General features: G+C 42.0%; 1 protein-coding gene across 3 annotated transcripts in view; it reads right to left on the bottom strand.

Moving 5' to 3' along the window:
• Kif16b (kinesin family member 16B) overlaps nt 1-25,495 on the bottom strand; it is a 296,601-nt gene that overhangs the window by 130,287 nt on the left and 140,819 nt on the right. For 2 of the 3 annotated variants that reach the window (XM_057780936.1, XM_057780934.1), the window contains exons 17-20: nt 21,680-21,768; nt 4,764-4,796; nt 4,386-4,439; nt 1,059-2,402 (exon numbers count right to left, since the gene is read on the bottom strand). In XM_057780936.1, coding sequence (XP_057636919.1) covers nt 1,059-2,402; nt 4,386-4,439; nt 4,764-4,796; nt 21,680-21,768 — 1,520 coding nt within the window. The remainder of the gene's footprint in view (nt 1-1,058; nt 2,403-4,385; nt 4,440-4,763; nt 4,797-21,679; nt 21,769-25,495) is intronic. The other variant, XM_057780935.1, reaches the window with a different exon arrangement.

Raw genomic sequence — 25,495 nt, 5'->3', positions numbered from 1 at the left:
TATGACTTTGATTTGTTTGAGAGAAGTTCATACGACCACTTCAGAGTGGATCATATCACTCAGGACAAGTAAAATCTCTGTTCCCTGGCTGTAGTCACTCAGAATTGGCTCAGGGTAAATGATCTCTTAATCCCTCTAGAGCAAGAGCTTTGCTTTGTGTTGGTAACTCAACTGACCACAGTATGGAGGTGAGAGAAAAGAGCCCTAAGGACATCCAGGCAGTAAGAGACAAGTCAACCAGGGTATGTCTCCACTTTGCAAACTGGTTATGTTTACACACAGGTGGCCTTTAACCTCTCTGGGGGTCTTAGCATCACTGCAGGGTATCAGAACAGATGCTCCTAGATTTCTCTATTTACTTATTTCAGAGTCTACCCCTGGTAATAATGGCAACAGAATAGAAAGATAACTACTCTTTCTTTACCCTATCAAGAGAGATTGTTTCCCAGTTTTCTTTCTAAAATGCTGCCTTTAAGGGTGGGACAGCTACCCGATTTTAGTAGGAACCAGTTAGGGATTCACAGTGCATGAAGTCTAGGGACAGGACTTCAGTGAGGCCAGTGCTGCTCACAGAGAAGATGTGAAATCCTGGTGAAGGAGGACAGGTGTGGGAGAGAGAAAGACATGGGTGGTGAGGAGGCAAGGACAGGGATGAGAAAGGAACATGGAGGGGGCAAGGTGGGGTGAGGCAGGGATAAGAGAGAGATAAAGGGTGGGAACCTAAGTTGAAGCTCGCCCAGTTCCTGCCCTTGTCAAACTACTAGAACACACACATATTCCACAGGTCAGGGTAGTGAAGGATGAGGGCTTTTCTTTTGCCTATGTGCTTTTCTCAATTTTAAGTCAATGATGGACAATGATGGACAAACATATAAAAATTCTTAGGGGTCCTTTTATTAGGTTGAGTTTTGGTTTGGTTTTTGTTCATTTGTGTTGGTTCTGAAATCCTTTCGCCTATTTATTTGAGTGCATAAAGCCTACAGTGAGGAGCCACAGAGGCAGAAAATAAGCAATCCCGTAGGCCTGTCCTAAGCTTCGCTCCTCTGCCTTAGCCTTACCTTGCAGGGCTCTTCTCAAGGTCCTCTCGTTTGGCCTCCAGACTGGCCTGCAGCCCTGAGTGCTCGGGGCTGTGGAGAGAGTTAAGTTTCTGCCTCTGCTCCTGGACCTCCAGATCCAGGGTGGAGCACCTCTGTAGGGCGGAGCGCCTCTGCTCTAGCTTGACCACAGCCTGCTCCAATGCTTCTCTCTGCTGATTCTCCTGGGACTCCAAAATCTCCTTTTCCTTTTCTCTCATGTTCGCTTCCGGTCTGGTGACATTAGCTGTGAACTGGAAGGTGGCCGGGAGCCGCTGCAACTGGCTAGCCTTAGCCTGGTACTCTGTGACTGGCTTTTCTTTTTTTTCCAGTTCTCTCTCTACTTGGTAGAGAGTGTTGTCTATGCCCAGAGCACCCCTGTCAAGGATGTCAAGAGCTCTCTGCTTTTCTTCCAACAGAGCTGGCAAATGATTTTGCAGAAGATCGCGTAGCTGGCGCTCTTTGCTTTGTAGCCTGGACTGTGCAGTCTTTATTTTCTCTAGATCTTCAGGCTGGTAAGGGATGCTACTATTATCTGTTGCCAACAAGCTAGCTTCCTCGTGGGCTTTCCATCTTACACGCTCCAGGGCTTCCTGTTCTTCTTGGACTTCTTTGCTTAGAAGGTCTTTTTGTTGGACTAGGTCCTTCTCCAGGTTTGCTAGCTTGACAAGTTGCCTTCTCTTGAACTCTAAGAAGTACAGCTGAGCCCTTTCCAGTTCATCCTCACATGTGTGATTCCCTCGTGCTCCAGCCTCTTTGGCCTGCAAGAGAGCTTCCTGGATGACTTCTAGTTCCCTCTTTTCCTCCAGGGACCGTTGGACCCCTCCAGAACACAGCAGTGGAACAGTCTCCTGCTGCTCCCGCAGCTGCTCCTCCAGGTGTGCCACCAGCAGCACTTGTTCCTTCTCTTGCTCCTCCAGCCTTCTTTTCTCCAGCTGCAGCTTGGCACTCTGGGCATCTTGTTCTCTGTGCAGCTGGTCCAGCCCCTGGAATACCTGGACCTTCTCTGCCTGCTCATGGCTGTTGAGCTCTTGGAGTCTGCGAAGCTCCTCTCTGATGCGGGATAAGCTCTCTTCTTCTTGCCTCCTCTGATGCTCAAGTCCCTGCTGCTCCCTGAGCCTCTCTTCCTCAAACCTTTCCTTCTCAGCCAGCAGGTCCTTGAGTTTGTTTTCAATGTGGAAGCTGCGGCGTTTGAGGCTTTCCTCCTGTTTGCGGATCTGCCGCTGAACGAGCTCTGTTTCCTTGCGCCTGGTTTCCACCTCCTGCTGCATTCGCTCTAACTCTGCCTTGTCCGATTTCTGCTTTTCCTCCATCTCCTCGATGAGTTTTCTGCAATGTAAATGTTGACTGGTCATTATTTGATCACTACATTCAGCTTAGTCCAACTTCCCCCTAAGTGGACTGGTTTTGAAAACACACAGGCAACATAAAACCAAACACAAATGAAGAGGAAGTGTTTCTCATTCATGTTTTCAGAAGCACGCTATTTCATTTTTATTTGATTTTATTTACTGTCCAGTATATCGTCTGCCTAGTCTCCTGAAGTAGCTTCTGGTATCATCTCTTTGTGAAGTCTAGAATCACGTGTTATGCAGGCCATAATTAAAAAATCCCACCAAGATCAAAGAGAAAAACACCCATTTTAAATTTAAGTGTGGCTCGTTTTATTCAGCCCAATGACTAAACTACAAAAAACATTCAGTTACAAGGTGACATTAAGTAAATATTTTTTTGCTCTCTTCAAGTCACTATGAATAACAAAGTCAAAATAATGGGCAGTAGACTGTTCCAGTTCAAAAGAGAATCCTATATGATCGTTAGCATTTAGTCACTGGTTCTGAGCAAATTATATTCACCAAAATGGCCTCCAACATTACAAACAACTGGAGTTTGTTAGGATGCTTGGTCATACAGTGTCACATGCTGTGTTTTCTATACAGTGCAACTGATGCTTACCTGGCACAAGAATAGCTTGGGGAGTTGGAGTGGTCGCCAGAGCAAGAGCGTGCAATGAGAGTGCTCGAAGTTGACCTCCATCCCCTGACACCCAACCTCCTGGTTAAACACATTCCCATGAGCACTTTAACCCCAAATTCTAGAAATATGCAATTATGTTTTAGATCATCTCTAGCTTTAGCTTCTTCTTCAGTTTTACCCACCCTTGATCTACTTCGTGACTTGTTAAATAGAGCAAGGGAAAAGAGAAACTGATTGAATTAAACATGTCTCAATTAAGCAGCTGTACACACACAAACACACACACACACACACACGAAAGCAAGCAAAGAAGAAAAAAAAAACGAATTACAGGTGGAAAAACACCAATAGCTGTACAGAAAGTAAAGATGTTTAAAAGGACAGTGGTGCTGGCTGTGGTGGTGTATGCCTGCTTTCCGGGCACTTGCCAGGCAGATGCAGAAGGCCAGCATAGGTCATATATTGAAACCTTATCTAAAAGCAAGCAAAGCTGTCAAAAAAAATAAATAAATAAAAATCAAAGGCTGGGGATAGAGCTCAGTAGCATTGGTCTAAGACAGTACTTCTCAATCTCCCTCATGCTGCGACCCACATGCTGTGGTGACCCCACCATAAAATTATCTCTTTGCTACTTCATAACTGTAATTTTGCTACTGTTATGAATTGTAGTGTTTTTTTTTTTTTTTTTTTTTTTTTTTTTTGGTTTTTCGAGACAGGGTTTCTCTGTGGTTTTGGAGCCTGTCCTGGAACTAGCTCTTGTAGACCAGGCTGGTCTCGAACTCACAGAGATCCACCTGCCTCTGCCTCCCAAGTGGAATTGTAATGTTAATATCCATGTTTCCTGTTTGACTTAAGCAACCATTGTGAGAGTGTCAATGGACCCCCAAAGTGGTTGTGACCCATTGCACTTACATGTAGGCAAAACATGAGTAAACTTAAAATAAAATAAATAAATCTTATTTTTTAAATTAAGTTGAAGATGGGACTGTTACAAAGGAAAATGCTTTTTATCTTTCATCTTTATAAACTCATGACTTTTTAAAACCCCAAGAATGCTAAGAAGATTTGGTGTTAATTTCAACAGAGCTCAGATATTTAATTTACTGACTATTCCCCTCCACTCACAAGTATTTGAAGATGAACTGCTGTGAAAATTTAAAGATAACGTAAAGTCAATCCCTCAAAAAAAAAAAAACAAAAAACTACCTACAGGCATGAGACATGGAAATAGCAGACTCGGAGGGAGAGGGGATGGTGGAAACAGAAGAGGTGAACTCAGGGAGGACACTAACAGAGCAGACAGACGCAGCTTGACATGCAGGCCTCACAGCTTACCTTTTACTTTCAAGTTTTTCAAGTTCTTCACGCTGCTGTCTCTCAAATTCAAGTCTGATGAAATCGAATGAAAAAAAGTCACTTCTATGAAGGAGCTTTTCTCTCTGCACACAGAATCACACACTGGAGCACAGATTTGTCTATTACTTTAATTACTATGGATTAGCAAGTTTAAAATGCATTCTTTGCTCTATCACTATGATTAGAAATTAGATATAATTTAGACGTTTGAACTTAGACTGAAGAGAACAGATTTGATTTGAAAGAAAATAAAATATCACTGTAGTTTAAAAAAAACAGAATTAAACACAACTTCTAAATGCTAAGCATGTCTATTCCATGCAGTTTAGTCACTGGTAAGTAAGAAGGAGAATCTACCTTAGACAGATGGGTCCTTTTATAGGGAAAAGACTGCCAGGGAGGTAGAGGGGAGAGAGCACAGACATCCGTTAGGAAGACAATTCAATAGGAGAAAACACCAGGAGAAAAGCAGTAAGGTACTTTAGAGACAACGGTCATGCATTCACCAAAGGTCTTTTTGCAAATATCACATTTCCCAGGAAGTGCATGAAGCAAACATTGCAACAAGTTAGCCTGCTGTTTCTCACATATCTGTGACAGTCGTAGGACCTGTGACTACTGAGCACAAACAGTTACTGTGCTTTATCCTCTACTCAGAGGCTCAGATGTGCTGAGACTACACAAAGTCACACAGCTATACCAAAATAATGGAAAGCAGGTCATGAAAAATTTGCAAATTCTAACATAAGCAATTTCCCTAACATTAAGAAATACGTTTCACTTTTTCAATTTAACACCATGAGTTGTAATCCTTGGACATACACATTTCCCTGTAGTAAATGGCAAGACACCGCTGCAAAGCTGAGCTCGGGAACCATGCACCATAAACTATTTTCCTTAGACCATGTGCAAATCCAAACTGGCAACACAGATACTTTTACAGGGATCTAAGATATGTGTCAAAGGGATCTCTTCTCTCTTGGCTAATGTGGAGAGGACGGTGTCTGGTGGCCTTTCTAAGCAGAACTGTACGTGCATGACACAACAGTCATGCTGACCTGCACAGGCTGTCTCCTTTGTTCTCCCAGAATATTAAGGCTGTAAACTGTATCTCAAATTATAGACCATGAACCCAAAGCCTGGATGTCTCCAGAACTTGCTCCAGGTCACAGTGGTCATGTGTGGTGGAGCTGGCATTTGAACCCACAACAATCTGCTTCCAAAATGTGCCATCTGTTGACTCAGTCAGCAAGCTTGTTCAGATTTGTGATATAAAATACAGGAACTTACCTCTTAAGATTTATATTATAAAAAAGAAAAAAACCAATAGACCTAGAATCAAGATAATGATCCCCATTTCTAGAAAAGTCTAAAACTTAAAAATCATTAACAACCACAAAACCTATTTGGTGCTCACTCAAGTAAGGTCATGATTCAGAGAAGAGCATCATGATTCAGGGATCCTGCTTTAAACATGAGGGGACAGGAACTGTTGCTGATAGCATATAACTTCTGTCAAATATTACATATTTACTAATTATACTTTAAAATGTATCACTTTCCACAATCCATAATTATTTCAGATAGCATACCACAATAGACTGTAAAATATGTGTGAGCCTGTCAGTATCTCTAGACAGTGTACCAAGTATAATTGTATGTAAATATAGCTACATTTTAAAGCAAGTACAATTCACTCTCTTACATTACTGGGATTATCATGGCCCCAAATGCTAATTTTCCAAAAGTTATAATTAAAAAGAAAACTATAAAAGGATGTAATTTTTGCAGCTGTTTTTAACATTTTAAAATGACATTTGGAGGTACACATTCTGTGGTAGGTCCAACAGAAAAGCACAGCATACCATCTATTTTTATCAGGAATAAACTCTCTTCATTAAAAGACAGCTAGCATTTTTAGGTATAACTGCACATCTTGCAATTTACATTCCTGTTATCATCAGCAATAGAAAATGAGAGGGCTGGAGTTTCTCAGTTCACACCATTACTTTGAAAGTGAGACTGTGATTATTTTTAAAAGAGAGAGAAGAAATGAAGAAAACTTTAAATAGGCAAAACCCATAAATATTTGCATCCTTATGCTGTTGTAATACTGATTAGTTTAGTATCTCTAACGTCAGGTCCAAAGGCAGAAAGAGACAGCTGCCCATGTCCAGCCAGTACTTTAGCTGGCAGCTACAGTGGTACAGCGAGGGGTGTGAGAGAATGAGCTCCAGACTGCAGCAGATAGAGAAGGGAATTCCTGTTTGCAGAGGCTCCTGCCTGGATATCAGACTCTATTGTCTGAACAAGTATATGGTTAAGAATCAGGAAAAAAAATATTTATCATTGGATAGACTTGGATTTTCTATTAGCAACTTGTAGTTATGTAGGTTGTAGTTATGTACATTACCAAATTGATGTGCAACTCATACACAGGGCATGCCTGGAATTCTTATTATATTAGACTCCACATTTTTATTGTGTATTGGGTTTTACAAAGTACTGTGTCTCTGCTCACAGATACCTGCTGAACATGCCCTGTCCAGTGCCTGGAGGCTTAGTGGCATTCTTTAGTAAAAATCCCAGTAAGAAAATCCTAGCACTCAGTGGAGGATGATTGTTCTTTTTCTGGTCCATTACAGGACATTAAAATCTTTCCTCAGGGTAACAGTGCTCATATAAATGTTCACTGGAAAGCTAGAAAAAGGAACTTTATAGAGACTATGGACAGGAATTTCTAACCCCTTCATGTTACACATTGGGTTATCCAACAGTGGCTACTATACAATTGCAATCTAAGGGTGTGAGGCAAGAAGGATGTGAAGAAGGGGTATGAAGTTTCAGCATACAATTTAACCTGGAAAGTTACCCTCTAGCTAAGTCAGAGTTTGTAATATGAATATTCAAAGCATCCTGGGGAGGATTTCCTAAATCAACTCTCATACATTAATCTTGAAAGTATCCATAGACTTCCAGATTTTAAGATATTTCCTGTTGCAAACTGAAGATAGCCAGAAGCAATACTTTCTTTTTTTTTTAAAGCAGTGTAATTTGATGCCATAAGCATTTTATGTAGTTCTTCCCAAGCTACTTCAGTTAACAGTCCTGTAACCCGATTAAGTACAATTCCAACATACCCAAGCCAGTCCTGTTTTAGCCAAAGATCAGAGGCTTGTTGAAGTGGGTATAGACACAAGAGGCATTGCCTTCAGCTTGGCACATACCCCTACATCCTAGCCATCCCTGCAACATTAGAGTCCAGGAGTATTAGAGAAGAGTACACCAGAAGCCCCTCCTACAAGGAGCTGGGAGGAGAACTCACCTCGTCTAGCTTTCCACCCACTTTCACATGGACCTTGAAATTCCACTAACCTCTTTAGACAAACCATGGTTGAAGAGATGAGGGTCCTTAGAAGTTAAAAATGATCTGTTATTTCAAAACCCACTCTTCCTGTTCAACACACTAGAACAGTGTGTCACAGGCAATCTTCCTACTACCTGACTAAAGCTGCTAAGTTCTGCTGCTTCATGGGACTAGAACATGGCCCTTTGTTCAATTCCACCCGCATCACCTTTCTGCTTTTGGTGGCTTCCTTCACTGCCTAAGTTTGGCTATCCTAGAACTTGCTCTGTGGATCAGACTGGCCTTGAACTCAGAGATCCAGCTGCCTCTGCCCCCTGAGTACTGGGATTAGTGGTATGTACTACGATGTCCACCTCTAAGCTTTCCATTATTTCCTTTCATAAGTTGGAAGTTTAGCAGGTAAGTTCTTACCCTGAGGTCACCACTCCCTTTATTCACTTAACATAAGGTTTTCTGCAAACTTCTTTTAGGTGTTCCTTTTCTCTTCAAAGTGTACATCTAGTAATTTTTTTCCTTGCTCAGCTTGCTCCTTTTACTTATAGAACCACATAAATGTGGCTGCTAATAACCAATGGCACAGTCAATGCCAGGCTGTCTAGAAATCTCCTTTACCAAGTCTCTTAATCCATAACTCAACTTAGCCTCCAACAAATTTTTTGGGGGATAAGGGAGAAGGCATCCACATTCTTTGGCAAAATATCATAAGAATGGTTTCTAGGCCACATACTAATATTCTTCTCTGAAACCTCCTGAGCTGGGTCCCACAGTTCAAATCACCCTTGGCAACACTGGCTTCCATGTTCCTTCTAGTATGACCCATTAGGCCCACTTTTTCTAATACAAAGTCCCAAAGTCTGCATTTCTCCAAACAAAAGCAAGGTCAGATCTATTACCCAGTCCCTGGTACCAACTTCTCTCTTAGCTTTGGTTTCTATTGCAATAAAGTGAAACCATGACCATGGCAACTATTATAAAGGAAAACATTTAATTGGAGCTGGCTTACAGTTCAGAGGTTTAGCCCATTCATGGTGGGGAGCATGCTAGCATGCAAGCAGACATGGTGCTGGAGAAGGAGACATGAATTCTATATGTGGATTGGCAGGCAGTAGGAAGAGAGAGTTTTACTGGGTCTAGCTAGAGATTTTAAAATCTCATAGTCCACTCCCAACAGGCCACCTCCTAATAGTTCCATTCTCTAATGATAAAGTGTTCAGATACATGAGCCTATTGGGGACATGCCTATTCAAACAAGCCTCTGGTTCATTTCTGTAGCGGGAGCTGCGGGCTCCTGGTAGCCTGGCTAGCTTATGCCCCGAAATAACAATACACAAACTGTATCCTTTTAAACACTGCTTGGCCCATTAGCTCTAGCCCTTACTGGCTAATTCTCATATCCCAATCAACCCATCTCTAATAATCTGTGTAGCACCAGTCTTACCGGGAAAGATTCAGCATGTCTGACCTGGTGGCTTGCTTCATCGCGTCTGGCCTAGAGAGCAGAGGCATGGCGTCTGTCTCTGAGAGGAGCTGCCCTGCATCTGAGCTCACTTCCTCTTCCTCCCAGCATTCTGTTCTGTTTACTCCACCCACCTATGTTCTAACCTATGAGGGCCAAGCAGTTTCTTTTTTAATCAACCAATGACTTTCCTCCATCACATTTCCACTTATTTCTGACAATGATGACAATTACCATTAGCAGGTCATATAAAATGCAAGGGGTGCTGATGTTGACTCAACACCTGATGTCGTGGAGCTGGGTGATAGCTATTCAAGCATAGTCTATGATAAAAGGAAATGGAAATACCTCATTATGGAACAAGTCACACCTACAACCTACTCCATCCCTAAAACACCTACTCCAAAGTAGGGACACTGCATTGAGGAAACCAGCCCTGTTAGCTTACCTCTAAACATGGACATAGAGAACAAACTACAATCGCACCAAAAGACACAATCCCCAACTGTTTAAATTGTTAACAAGAAAGATGGAACAGACTATGAATGAGTAACTCAGGAGATGAAATGTGGCTTGCAGTTAGAAGTCCCCTTTGAGAAAGTGACATTTAAACTGAGACCCTAGAAGTGACAGTGGATTCTGCTACCCCAAGAGCTAGCTGATGGCTATTTGGACAAGAGTTGCAGGAGGAACATGGGATACCCTGGGAGGGGGACGAACACATACAAGGTGAGTGCATCAGAACCAGAATGTACTCTAAACAAATGGTTGCCAAGGAACAGAGATAGTGACACACAAATTAACACAATAGGGTACTTCAACAGATATCATGCTGCTGGACAGAACTAACTGGAACTCTCCTGCCTCACCTTTGCCCGCAACATCCATTTATCATCTCACTAAGAAATGGCTCATTTGCTCAACTGAGCTTCACAGTAGCTCTAGAATAGAAAATAAGGAAAATAGCACAGCCCATCAGGCAAGCTACAATAACACAAGAAATTGGCTTGTTCATGAAATCAACAGTTCAGCTTTCTATCCACTTTGTAGACAGGAAGCTCACAGGCCTATCATTCAAAGTAGATCACAGTGGAATGATATTCAAGGATTTAAAAACCAACAAAAAACAACAAAGTCAGTAATTAACACCAATCTCAGCTAATGGAAGAAGAAACCACTTCCTTTAGTTTCCTTCATTACAAGTTCCTAAATACTGTGTATCTTAACAAGCTATTTAAGACAATCTATAGCCATCGTAAAGTTAGTAAATGACCCATAAAAGAGTGAGACAACTAAGACCAAAGCTGGAGAAGAAACCAGCACTGCAGCAAACTTAACTAGAAAGACGGCAAGTCTCAATAAAATGGAGCAACAGAGATAAACACAGTAAATAGCCCTCAAGTACACACAGGCTAACTACCAAATTGCCAGATGCATAAATATTGTCAACAACATGTGTAAAGCTCACATGTTCAAGGTCAGAAAGAAAAAGAGAAGCAACTAACAAAGTAGGAGAAAGTGAAGTGGAAGGAACAGGAAATGTGTAGCTGGGGAGGTGGGCACTATTCTTCCTAGGGAAGAGGATCTTTCCTAAAACATATGAGGAGGACCACAGCCTCGCTCGGAGGTACAAATCTCAGCAGGAATATCCCAACTACAACCAGACTATTCCCTGGGGTCCCCTCTCTGTTGCTGAAAGGGGGAAAGTGAACTCTGCTAAGTTCTACAGACTGTGCTGGAGCCACCTGGCAAACCACATGCTGTGTCTGTTTCCTAGAAAAGGTTGGTTTTATCCTTAGTGACACTAAGGGTAGAAACTATGGCAGATGTTACTCTGATCCTGACAACTCTTTCTAGCACAATGTCGGTTATATTTTCCAGTTAGTGAAGAAAGGGAAGATGAGAGGGAGGCCAACAGGAAGAAATAAACAAGCTTTAAGAAAAGGGGGTAAAGAGACAACAGAGCATATGAGACATGAAAGGGAAAGGGGGCCTTTTGTAGGCAGAAGGACACAGGTAGAGAGTGGGGCATATAGGGCTGGGAGAGGGAACAGCATCTGAAATGAGCATGTGTGTACAGGCTTATCATTAGTGTCATTAGAGCCTCGATGCTGTATCTCCACAGCTTTTCACATTGTGTTAGAAAGCTTTCATTAACAAGAACCAGGAAAAGGGAGGAAGATACAAGGAAAAGAAACCACTTTCTTGTTAGGTAATAGTTATCAACTGGTAAGAATTCTTCACAACTATCTTGGTGTCTCTCACTTGAGTTCCTTCTGGTTTTACTTTCTGGAACTCCATTCCAATACTCAACCAGAAGACAGCAAGAATGTGGGAACTATCCTCACTCAGTGTTCTTATAAGTATAGTCATAGACACTGGGTCGTAGGTTATGACCAGGACACTGAGGGAGGACATGCATTTCTAGATAGCCATAGCTGTAGGCTTCCTGGGAGTTGATTTAGAACTACATCCAGAAAGGTGTATTCACAAAAATATATTCAAGAACTCAAGAATATTCTTTGAATCTGTCTAGAAGAAAAAAAAAACTCTCAAAGTATTAGCGGGAAGGAGATGAAATAATTTATTAATGTGTAACCAGTGGTGTGGGACAATTCTGTATTCTGTCAATTATGTTTTAAATAAACACTGATTGGCCGGTAGCCAGGCAGGAAGTATATGCAAGACAATGAGACAGGAAGTAAAGGCGGATCAATGAAAACAGGAGAATTCTGGAAAGGAGGAAGCCCATTCCTTCCCAGTCCTGCCCAGACACTGAAGAAGGAAGATGTGACCTGCCCCACCAAAAAAGGTTCTGAGCCATGTGGCTAACATAGATAAGAATAATGGGTTAATATACATTATAAGAGCTACTACGAAGCCTGAGTTAATGGGCCAATCAGTTTATCATTAATATAGTCCTCTGTGTAATTTCTTTGGGGCTTACCAGCTGTGGGAACTGGACAGGACAGAAACCCCAACAAGTAGGCCCACATGTTACACACAAGGATATATTCAAGAATTCAAGAAGATTCCTTGGAACTGTCTAAAAGAAAAAGAAACTCTCCAAGTATTAACAGGAAGGAGATGAAATAACTTATTAATGTGTAACCAAAAGCCTTCAAATTCTACTCTCTGATCTAAAAATACTAGTACTCCATTTTGTTTTGTTTTGCCTCGAGGAAGACAGTAAGGAAAACACAAGAATTAGCTACAAATCTCTTCAGTCTGAGGCATGTGATAACTGGAAACTAGACAATAAAACAAAAATCAATAGAAGACATGTCCAGTAAAACAAGGAATATCTATAGTAGAATATCATATGGCTATTAAAAGAGTATAAAACTGCCATGTAAGGAAAATAGTAAATGCAAAAAAATCCCAAAAAGACAAAAGCAAAAAAAATGTTTGCAAATCCAGTATGAGCCCATTTGACAAACACAGTAAATGACAGAATCTGACAAGAAGCACATGACCAGAAAAGGGCAGGGGCCATCATGGCCCAGAAGGGAGGAAGATGGGACATAGTGGCTTGTTGGTACTGATAGCAGGTGTGATGGGTAGCAAGTTCTACTATAGTAGCAGTTACAAGGCAAAGAGTATTCTGTAACCCGAGTCTGGCTAGAAACCTCAAGCCTAAGCTCCTAGAAACATGCTTGCTCCAGTTAGATCCCACATATCCCAAATGGGGCTACGGGTTGGAACTGACTCCTCAAAGATGAATCTGTGGAAACCATGTTGGAGAAGGAAAGAAACGAGGCATACTTATAGGGGAGACCACAGTCAAGGCAGAGTACATGGCCACATACTAGCTCTGCAGTGATTTCTTTTTCTTGTTTGTGATTTGAACTTCCTACGATAAATATTTAAAGTTCACTAGCTCTCTTCTATGTCTTCCTTGATGGTAGATAGCTTCAGGCCATCTCAGAGTCATGGGCCTTCCATGGCCACAAGCTTTGTGGTAGCCTTGGGTGAAGTCCTTTAGCTGGTTCACCAAACATAGTCCTGACCCCAACTTCTGACATTTTTAGAACTTAGCTTGGTTAGAAACTGAGTTGATTCTTTTCAAAATTTAATTATTTAAATTTATCCATTTAAATGGGCTCACCACTGTGCAGTACTTAGAGGAGGCTAATGTGCCAGCAAAAATTTCTTTTATTTTCAATACTGAAATGAACTTGGAAGGTATCTAATTTTGCTTCAAGCACTTTCAAGAAGCTGTGAATGCTTCCGCCTCCTGCCAAATTAGCTGCCTGTTTGCAGTCTCCAGCGAGGTGGAGGAGGCTGAGCAGTCGGCTTGCTTTCTTCTTAAAGACGCTGTGCCAGTGAGAAGGAATGTTTCCCCTGCAGGGAAGTTATCTGCTGGCAAAGACCCTGGCTGGGCACTTCTCCAAAGTAGAGCTAACTCCCCAAGGAAGCCACCAGGCTGCTTTGCCCCATCCAGAAATTCTCTGGCACTAAGAACCGATGTGTGTACAAATCAGTTTCCAGAGAGCTTGAGATGCTGGCCAGCAGCGGCTTCCAAAATCTGTAGGAGAAACAGTGAGTCCAACTTGATGTGCCCAGCTGGACAGAGGGGGACCATGCATAGATATAAGGACTTGATATTAAAACAAGCAAACAACCCCCAGAGCCCACTAAATTCAGATTATGATTCTATTGTTGCTGTTTGTTTTTAAATACTGGCTATCTGAAAGATGAAAGGTTGTCCATTGAACATAATGGGGGGAAATGGAGAGAGAGAGAGAGAGAAAGAGAGAGAGAGAGAGAGAGAGAGAGAGAGAGAGAGAGAGAGAGAGGAGGAGGAGGAGAGGGAGAGGGAGAGAACCAGCAGCTTTAAAGACAAGTTGGATCTCACCAGATATGATCATTAGCAAAATAGCTAGCACCACAGTTGGGATAGTTTGGTTCTGGGAGGAGTATCAAGCAGTATCTTTTTTTACATCTATTATAAAACTAAATCTCACTCCTCCACTCTTCTCTCCATACCAAAGGAAACAAAGGTATATACATCTGTGATTTTTAAGCAAGCCACCAACCCTGAAGGAAGCACTCACTAAGACAGGAGACAGAGAATTACAGAGCACAAGGGTCATGCACACTACAGGCATCTGGAAAACACCGAAAGACACATCCCAGAGCCTCTCTGCTGCCCCAGATCTCTAGATCAGCAAAAAGTTACTTCCTCTGTGCAGGATTTGAAACTGAGTAAGGTATGCAGGGCCTTCAAGAAGGCCAGGCACTAGAAGGAATTGGAAAGAGAAGGCATGCACAGAATGTCTGCCCAAGGAAAAAAGGCAAAATTTCAACTCAAAAGGAGCTGGTCAGAAGCCCCTGATTCCCGTATAAGATTACAAGGAAACTAAGCAGAAGAAGCAGATGGAAGGACTTTACATAAACTTTCATAGGTATGGGGCAAGTTTGCTTTATCCAATCAGGCCAAGGGTTCAGAGCGAAGAGTGAGAGAAGACCACACTGCAGAGCAAAGTCTTGGATGACAGTGATAGATAGCACTTGGAAGTAGGTCACTCTGTGAAAGCCAGGCCTGATGTTAGGAAGAAGGGCTCACCAAGAAGGGCTCAAGGAACCTAATGCAGAGTACCCTCAGGTCCAGGTGGGGTAGAAGTCTAGAGCCCTCTTCCCCAGAGAGGAGCCAGGAAGCCTACAGAGCAATCCCACGATAGCCCAAGGGTAGTATGTGCAAGACAACACCACGGTTCTGTGGTTCCTGCCGACTTTACAAGCACTATCTGCACTTACTAAATCATACCGCAAGGGGACTGAGCCTGAGCCTGTCCTCACCATTCAAGGTAGGGCAAGTGAGAGGCTCTCAAACACCAGGCACATGAATGAGTAAACACCCATTTTTATTTCATTCAGAGCACAAGTGAGGCTGAGTGCTTCTGATAGGCCATACAAACAGTGCTGCCGTGAGAGCTTTCCCCATGGGGAGTCTGACTGCTGACAGAAGTCTCAAACCCACAGCCACTACAGAAGAAGTTCAAGGCCCAGGGCTCAGTTACTCAACACTGCTCTTATTATTCACAGTGGCTTTTGACAACCTGACCCTCCTCTTATGTTTGTATTTCAGCGAAATAACATCCAACCAAAGATTAAAGCCTCAAACTGAAGTCAACATAGTTTCCTTCATAAAGTGCACAGAGTTAAACTTCCAGGACCCACAGCTGCCTGCCTCGCTTGTTTCTAGCCCACCTCTCCTCTAGGTTCCTTGTCCCACTGGCTCATTCCAAGCCCTTGCCTCCAGCCCTGACAGCCCCTTCCCAACTGCTGTCATTGCTCAGCCTTCGGAGTGACTCCTTCCAGTGCGAATATGACCAAGCTCCTCCTTGAACATCAACACTTTCTGGACTCAGCACTGGTTGGTTTTTAACATGTGAAATGAGCTGGCTGTAATCACCGGGAAACCCTGTCATATTAGAGATATAGCCACCACCTATTTACAGAACTGGGGGGTGTTATTCCTTCTTCCTCTATTTCTAAGCAGTTTTTTCCCCAAATTGGATAATCTTCAGAAAACAGGGGAATAAGACAGAGAGAGGACGAACCACAGGAAGACAGCCCCTTGGATCCACCAGGATGACTACTGTCAAATACAGAAGCCTCACAGGTGGGTGATCCTCCCTCACCGTAAAAATATGAGGACGGCAGAGCCACATGACAAGCAGACGAGCCCTCTCTGAAACGTTTAGAAGAGCTCAAATCAAAGGCTCGAGCAGACATCTGCACACTGCTGTTCATGTCCTATTCCAACAGCTAACAGAAGAAACAGCCACTGCCCCATGTCCACTAACAGAGGAGCGGACAAAGGAAATATGAGAAACACGTACACAGGACTGCTACTCAGCTGGAAAACAGGGAGTTCTATGAAACGGTAAAACCTGAAGAAACCTGCTAAGTGAAATAAACCAAACACAAATGGAAAAATGCTCTGACCCCACGTGTAAGGCATGAATGTATAAAGAAGTAAAATTCATGGAAACAAACGAAGAATAACAAAAACAGAAAATGAGTTGTGAACAGGAAGGCGTTATTTCAAGAACACAGCGCTGCATCTTGTAAGATGAAGAATGTTCTAGAGGTTGCCTACACAGTAACAACAATGCACTTTCTACACAGTGTACTTAAAATGGCTATGATGGTAAAACATAGTAAGTCTCTTTTACCACAGCTACACATAAAAGTAGTTACCAAACATAAAAAGTAGTTATTGAACATGAGTACACAGAGAATAAGTCATGTTTGTACACTGGAATACAGACTTTAACTATACATTCTAGATTAGCTGTTTTGTTTTGTTTTGAGATAGGAGATTGTATAGCCCGGGCTGGTTTTGAACTCATTACATAGCTGAGGCTGGCCCTAAACTCCTGATTCTCCCGCATCTATCTCTCAGTGCTGAGACTGAGGACATACATTATCTACATGGTTCTGAGGAAGCTTTCTTAAAAGGCTAATCAGAATTTACAGATGCAATTTTCATATACAACACTACATTCATACTTTAGAAACCAGAGCTGCAATTTATACCCCAAATTCATCTTGACAAACACAGAAATACAACCCCCCAAAAGCCACTCTGTAAGTGCTTGTGCGCTTCCAGGGACCTCTCTCTCATGCTGGGCCTAACCCTGCTGACTCCTCTTATGGCCTTCTCTCAGTATGACTCCCTCTGCCCTGCTCTCCTTTGGAAGCCCTATACTCCCTGCAGTGGAGCTCCTCAGCTAGTGACATCTCTCTCCTGCAAACACTTCAGGGACCAGCAAAGACACACTTCACCTGGAAATCACGGAGTAAAACCTCTGGCACCAAGTAAGGACAATGATCTGAGTCTTTGGAAGGTGGATGATGAGGACTAAGTCTCCAGTTAGCATTTGCTGCTTCTCTCTTCTCCAAGCAGGGCCTTGTTACAGGCTGGGAACGTTATGACCTCAGTTATAAAGGAGGAAGTATACTTAAGACTCCTTGGAATCCTGCTGTCCACTCTATGACAAGAACTCTGGTCACTTAGTCCAGGGTGTAAGCGTCTGTGCCATTGAGAATGAGCTAGACTACACAAGAAACCGGCACCAACACAAGGAAATAATATTCCATTTCCAAAAAGAAGACAAACGGTTCTCATGAATCAAACTCATACAGATTCCACGAGACTGGCTATAGGTGACGTCAACCCTAACAAAGATTGCTTTTGGAAGTCACAGGACCTCTGTTTTTTGTTACCCAACACATTAGGGCATGGCTACCCAATGGGGGTGTGGCACTAGAAAGCGATCCCTTCTTGATACTTCCTGCCACATCAGTCCTTTCCAGTAGATCCCAGAAAAGACCTCAGACACAGCTGCCTTCTCCTCGGAACCGCATGCTGTCTTACACTTATTCTACATGCATTCACATGACAAGCCTGTGTTCCCAGACTCTCTGCAGAGAGCTGGAAGCCGAGTACTTAGGCTGTCAGCACACAGCAGATCCTCTCAGTACCCACTGCTCAGAGGGAGCATCACAGCCTGAGGTTCCATCTGAGAAATGAGCATGCTCGGAGTCCAAGCTATGGATTATGTGGAATTAAACAACTCTTTAATGAGGGCCCATGTACTAAACATATTTCTTTCAATGTTCTTCTTCCTTAATTTATGCTGAGAGTATTTATACCTGCAACATAAAAAAAAAGATGGTAAAAACAGCATGGCTATAGCTTTAATTATGCTTCCATTTTGCCCACTTGCTAGAGCCAACAATTTCATAATGAGGTATCTGCCTTCCCATAAGTCAGAGTAGGCAATTTTTTTTCAATTATATTTTAATTCATGGGTAATCACTCTTTGCAGCATGTAGCAAGTGCAGCAGACTGGGAACCAGGGAGAAGGAAGGTATGATGAAGTATTAAATAATTTTCTTTGAATTTGTACCAACAAATGTTACATGAATGTGTCTGTTTTCAGAAGCCAGGTGAAGGGGTTGCATCATGCTCATATCAGAGGAAGCATCTAGAAGCCACCAGCTGTAATTCAGCTACAACATCTTGCTTCTCAGTTGGGTTTCTCAACTGCCTTTGCTCACTTTCCTACTTTATCATAAGGCATTCTCCTCCTTCTACCACCTTTTGTCAAGGATCATGACATGACCTTGAGGCTATTTAAGTAACTGTATCATCTCTGGGATTGTAACACTTTATACACTATGTCTTATCTCAGTAATTATAATGTTCATGCCTATAAAAATTCATAAAAAAACAAAATAAAAATACCCTAGAGGACTCAGATGTCTTACTAAATGAGACATATTCAATCTGAAACTATTTGCTAAGTTATTGATAACCAGGAGATATGTATGACACTGTGAAATAAACTAAGTAAAGATCTTTGAGATCACAAAGTTTCCAACTTAACAAGAAAGACACTTATGGAAACGGAATTCTTATCACCTGTACACTTGCAATCAATCAATCATCTTCCTTACCTGGCCCATTGCAAGAAAGGGTACAACATCTGCCCCACATGTTCACACCCGAAACCTGGAAATCTGGTCTTTACCCCCTACTTCCTTGATCTCTTTTTTCTATCTCTATGGCTAAAGCCCAGGCCCATGCCACCATTATCTTCCATATGGTCTAAACACACAGCTTCCTTCACAATATCCTGATTCTATACTACAATTTCCACAGTAAGTGCTTTTGGGATTACTGTCCCAGCCAATGGCTTCTAATGTTTACCAACATTCTCAGAGGACACTCTTGCTGCCATGCCCCACACAGGCCCACACAGGCTACCACTGACAGCCTCTCATCTCCCAGGAATGTACGAGTTTTGTCAAAGCTGATCTTCAGCACCTTGCGCCACCCTTCTTCCTACATTCCACTTATTCTGGTCTGCCTTCCATTTCTGCTTCTGCAGCATTTTGCTTCCCTTTTCTTTCCCCGGAATGTGTTTCTTTTCCCCTGTCGTTTTCACTCCACTCGAGTCTTAGATCTCCAACTCTGAAGTCCTCCCTGAGCACTCCTGCCGAACACTGCTCTAAAAGCATCACACACTGTTTCTCCTTCACTCCTCTGATCTTCCAGTCACCCACAGGCTGATTATCTCCTCCAGCTGGCATGGACATTGAACACTGCCAATACCAAAGACCCCTGTCCTAGGGTCTGATTGATAGCAAGTTCTCAGAAGGGGTTTGCTGAAGGGTGGATTGTCTCCACAAAGAATGATAAAATAGTGATGACAGACATGCAGCAATGTGCACTGAACAGGAACATTTTATTTTGATGAGAGTTGGGAATATCGTGCAGAATGGGTTCATCTGCATGGCGCCTTCCTTGCAAAGCACACAGCAGGAAAAACAAATACCAAACCCTGGACCAAGCAAAGAAACAGCTCCTATGGCACAGTATTTTTTATATGTAGCTAAGTCAGAGCCACAAACTGAAGGCCCAAAACTTGCAGAGGGATGTAGTGAGATGCGCCAGGCTGCGCGGAGGTGGATGTGCCAGGCTAAGCTGAGGTGGATGTGATGGACAGGTGGTGGGGATGCTGACTGACCATAAGGAATCAATGAAGTGACATTTTACTTGTAGACACGGTGAGTCAGAAGAGTTCTGAGGATGTAAATTGGTACACTTTAATGACATTTTATCAATACTGGGGAAAAAACTGAATTTCAAATCAATTAAAATATAGTATCACTTTCAAGACGACTGCATATTCTACATTTTATGGAGAAAAGAGAACTCAATACCATACATATAGATATGAGAGAGAAAGAGAGAGAGAGAGAGAGAGAGAGAGAGAGAACGCTAGTGACCTGAGCAGAGATTAGAGGGTTTTTTTTTATTTTGTTTTGTTTTCGTTTTTGTTTTTAAAGATAGCAAACTAAGTCTCCAAATGGAAGCAAACTAAAGGGCTCCAGTGCACAGTGGATGGGGAAGGTGGTGCTGGATTCCAAGTAACTGGGTCTTTGACTGGGAGACAAATCCCAGCAAAACCATTTGACTAGACAAACAGTACTTAACAGATGAGATTACACTACTGATATCAATGCCGAGGACCAGCATATTATTAAGTGATAGAATCCTATAGATGATTTTTTTTCTAGTCCCCATACAAAGTAGCTGAGAAAATCACTGCCAATTTCTAAGAGCCTAAAGCACTCATGGCTTCAGAAAGACTGCCTATTCAGTGGCTCTGAGAAGGTTCTTGTGTTTTAGGGTTTCACTAATATTTGGCTTATTTCAAGACAGAATTATTTAATGAGCATAACTTTCCTCAGTAATCACATAACATGAAGTTTGAAGGTGGCATGGTGAAGGCGAAACTGGAGACGATAAAACAAACTTTGGGTTGCCAGAAATCTACAGACCCCATATCTCACAAACTGGCTCTTTTTTCTCTTTAGCTTAAGTAACACGGGATCTAGTCTCCAACAGGAACAAGGCAGAGATGCGATTGAAGGTGCTTCCCAGGACAATGAGCCAACAGTTTCTCACGGACATCTACTTTCCACCACGGAGAGTACTAACTGGATCAGGGCAGTCCCAGGCCTTGGCTATGAAACTGGAATAGGATTAGAACTGAGAGCAAGGTTCGGGAGTCAGCAGGACCTGGACACCACCAAAGCTCTAATTCATGAACACATGCACATGTAAACCGAGGCTATCGTGACTCAGAACTGAGAGGACAGAGGTAACTCAGCACCATGCCTGCCCCAAGTAAATGCTGAAAAAGGACAGCTCCAGAAGACGTCCTGTGAGTTAATTTCACTCACTCAGCTCATTAGTTTATGTGACATTCTCTTGGTAGGAAGCATGAAGATAGTGGGACCTTAAAACTGGGGAGTACCCAAAAGCCTTCTCATCTGGCTTCGTGTTTCCAGACGTTTTCATTATCACTGTCATCTTACTGATGAAGTCACCAAGGACTTGAGCACTTAGGCTAAGAACTCAAGGTCACCCAGCCGCTAAACTATTTAAAATACTCTCTTTTGTGTCTTCAGCCATCCCCTGATGTCTGAAAATAGTGAAGATAATTCTCGGGGCTATGGAATGCCCGAGGATCAAGGCTGCCCCTGTTATTACAGATAATTTATAAAAACAAGATAAAAGCATTTAATCCAAAGGGATCATGCACTGGGCAATCAAAGTGCCAACTTAAAATATTCGACAGTTATGAAAATGATAATGAAGCTTGTAACCATCTTTGCTAATGCTTATTATGTTGTTAAGCAAAAACTCAGAGAACATAATCCCATTTGCACTGTGATTAGAACTAAGTACAATTATGTATATACAGCACTGGCTGGAAAGAAACTTGGAAAATGGCTGTGGGTGATGTGCTGAGGAGGTGCCCTTGCCCAAGCTTTATTACCATCAAGTGACTATAATATAGTTGGCACCATAAATACCATCAGAGTACAAATCACGGGGAAAAGACATTGCTGTTCACTCACCCAGGGTTATACAACATGACTGCAGACAGGTTGTCACAGGACTTGGAGAGGTCGGTCATAGACAAGCTGAAGGAGGACAGAAGGCCACTCTAAGAGCAGACACAGGACAGAGTGGTTACCTTAGTGGGTATGAGACAGCCAGTGCTCGGCATCCATTGCCTTCTGCTAGTGATGGGCAATGAGTTGCATACACTATGTGAATGCTAATACCTTGCAGATGAAGGCTAGTTGGACCCTTATATACCAGAAACCACCTTTTAAAAAGAAATTGTATTGATTTAGTTATTTTACAGCCTGGTCTCTGCTTCCCCTCCCTCCTCTCCTCCCAGTGCCTTACTCCCACCCACCTACCCCACAATTCACTCCTTCATTTCTGTTCGAGAAAGGGCATGTCTTTCATGACAAAACATGACATATCAAGATGCAGTAAGATAAACACCTCCACATGTATTAAGGCTGGGTCCCAACAGTCAGTAAAAGAGTCAGAGACAGTCCCTGTTCCCACTGTTAGGAGTCACACAAGAAGACCAAACTACACAACTGTCACATGTATGCAGAGTGCCTAGGTCAGTCCTAAGCAGGCTCCCTGGTTATTAGTTCAATCTCTGTGAGCCCCCTATGAGCCTGGGTTAATTGATTCTGTGAGGTTTTTGTTTGTTTGTTTGTTGTTTCATTTGTTTGTTTTGTGATATCTTTGACCCCTCTGGCTCCTACAATTCTTTCTTCCCCAATTCTCCAAGATTTCCTGAACTCCACCTAATGTTTGGTTGTAGGTCTTAGTCTGTTTCCAACAATTGCTAGATGAAAACTCTCTGATGACAATTGGGCTAAGTACCAATTTGGTCACAGGAGATGGCCAGTTCATGTTCCATATTGCTATTGCTAGGAGTCTTAACTGGGGTCATCCTTGTAGATTCCTTGTAGATTCCTTTGTGCCAGGTTTAACCTGCCCCCCAAACATGTCCCTTTATTTACTAGGCATTCCATAGCTCAGAAAGCCTCCTAGCTACACTGCATTGAGGTTTGGGTAGATGCTAGAAATTGTATCTCTCCTTCCCTCAACATTCACATTTACTGAATGACAGAGATAAAGGGATAGGTGAGGGGAGGCTGAAAAGGTAAGAATTGGTCTATCTGCTTCCCAGGAAAGCTATTGGCAGACATGTTTCCACCGTATCTCTCTATAACCATGTTGTCCTTAATGTCTGTGCTGCTGGGGATAAACGTAGGAAGTGATCTCCTGTACCCATATGTTGTAGAGTACTTCCCACATTTTCTTCTATCAGGTTCAGTGTGTTCAGACTGATATTGAGGTCTTTAATCCATTTGGACTTGAGTTTTGTGCATGGCGATAGATATGGATCTATTTTCATTCTTCTACACGTTGACAACCAGTTCTGTCAGCACCATTTGTTGAAGATGCTCTCTTTTTTCCATTAAATACTTTTAGCTCCTTTATCAAAAATCAGGTGTTCATATGTTTGTGGGTTAAAATCAGGGTCTTCTACTCGGTTCCATTGATCGACTTCTCTGTTTTTATGCCAATACCAAGCTGTTTTCAATACTGAAGCTCTGTAATAGAGTTTGAAATCAGGGATGGTAATGCCTCCAGACGATCCCTTATTATATAAGATTGTTTTGGCTATCCTGGGTTGTTTTTCCATATAAAGTTGATTAATGTCCTCTCAAGATCTGTGAAGAATTTTGATGGGATTTTAATGGGGATTGCATTGAATCTATAAATTGCCCTTGGTAGAATTGCCATTTTTACTATGTTGATCCTCCCAATCCAAGAGCAAGGGAGATCCTTCCATTTTCTGGTATCTTCCTCAATTTCTTTCTTCAAAGACTTAAAGTTCTTGTCAAATAGATCCTTCACTTCCTTGGTTAGGGTTACCCCAAAATATTTTATGCTATTTGTGGCTATCGTGAAGGGTGATGCTTCTCTGATTTCCCTCTCTGCTTCCTTATCCTTTGTGTATAGGAGGGCAACTGATTTTTTGGAATTGATCTTGTATCCTGCCATGCTACTAAAGGTGTTTATCACCTGTAGGAGTTCTTTGCTGGAGTTTTTGGGGTCGCTTATGTACACTATCATATCGTCTGCAAATAATGAAAGTTTACCTTCTTCCTTTCCAATTTGAATCCCTTTGATCCCCTTATGTTGTCTTATTGCTATCGCTAGAATTTCAAGCACTATATTAAAGAGGTATGGAGAGAGTGGACAACCTTGTCGTGTTCCTGATTTTAGTGGAATAGCTTTGAGTTTCTCTCCATTTAATTTGATGTTAGCTGTCGGCTTGCTATAAATAGCTTTTATTATACTTAGGTACGACCCTTGTATCCCTAATCTCTCTAAGACCTTTATCATAAAGGGATGTTGAATTTTGTCAAATGCTTTTTCAGCATCTAATGAAATGATCATATGGTTTTTTCTTTCAGTTTATTTATATGATGGGTTACATTGATAGATTTTCGTATGTTGAACCAGCCCTGCATCTCTGGGATGAAGCCTACTTGATCATAATGGATAATTTTTCTAATGTGTTCTTGGATTAGGTTTGCCAGTATTTTATTGAGTATCTTTGCGTCGATGTTCATGAGTGAGATTGGCCTGTAGTTCTCTTTCTTGGTTGTATCTTTGTGTGGTTTTGGTATCAGAGTAACTGCAGCTTCATAAAAGGAATTTGGCAATGACTTCTCTGTTTCTATATTGTGAAATACCTTAAGGAGTATAGGTATTAGGTCTTCTTGGAAGTTCTGGTAGAATTCTGCATTGAAGCCGTCTAGACCTGGGCTTTTTTTGGTAGGGAGGTTTTTTTATAAGAACTTCTTCGTGACTAACAAACAGGTCTATTTAGATTGTTCATCTGGTCCTGGTTTAACTTTGGTATATGGTACTTATCTAAAAAAGTGTCCATTTCTTTTACATTTTCCAATTTTGTGGCATACAGGTTTTTGTAGTAAGATCTAATGATTCTCTGAATTTCCTCTGTGTCTGTGGTTATGTCTCCCTTTTCGTTTCTGATCTTGTTAATTTGCGTATTCTCTCTCCGCTGTTTGATTAGTTTGGATAGGGGTTTATCAATCTTATTGATTTTCTCCAAGAACCAGCTTTTTGTTTCATTGATTCTTTGGATTGTTTTCTGTGTTTCTATTTTGTCGATTTCAGCCCTCAGTTTGATTATTTCCAGTCTTCTACTTCTCCTAGGTGAGTCTGCTTCTTTTTTTTCCTAGAGCTTTCAGGTGGGCTATTAATTCTCCAATGTGTGTTTTCTCCGTTTTCTTTAAGTGGGCGCTTAATGCTATGAACTTTCCTCTTAGCACTGCTTTCATAGTGTCCCATAGGTTTGAGTATGTTGAGTCTTCGTTTTCATTGAATTCAAGAAAGACTTTAATTTCTTTCTTTATTTCTTCCTTGATCCAGGTGTGGTTCAGTAGTTGACTGTCCAGTTTCCATGAGTTCATAGGCTTTCTGGAGATAGCATTGTTGTTGAATTCTAACTTTAATCCATGGTGATCTGATAAGACACAGGTGGTTACTGATATTTTTTTGTATAACCATGTCTAAAAGGTACTGGCTAGAGTGGCCTTGGGTTGGAATGGGCAAGAATATTTATTGGCTGGATCATCAATCAGCTGTGGATTAGGCTGAGGGGTGTAACTTTGTTCTCATTTTCCACCAGAGGACCTGGCAGCCTTGGGTAGCCAGGTTATATCATGTTATATCACTTGTTGGTTAGAACAAAGGTCTCAGGCTTGTGGGTCAGGACTGTCTTGGTTGCCTGCCTCCTGCCCTCACAGACTGTTATGGAC

This window comes from Chionomys nivalis, chromosome 9 (genome assembly GCF_950005125.1).
Source record: "Chionomys nivalis chromosome 9, mChiNiv1.1, whole genome shotgun sequence".
In the NCBI taxonomy this organism is placed as follows: Eukaryota; Metazoa; Chordata; class Mammalia; order Rodentia; family Cricetidae; genus Chionomys; species Chionomys nivalis.
Note: the sequence above shows the minus strand (reverse complement) of the source record. Positions and strands in the feature narration are given on the sequence as shown.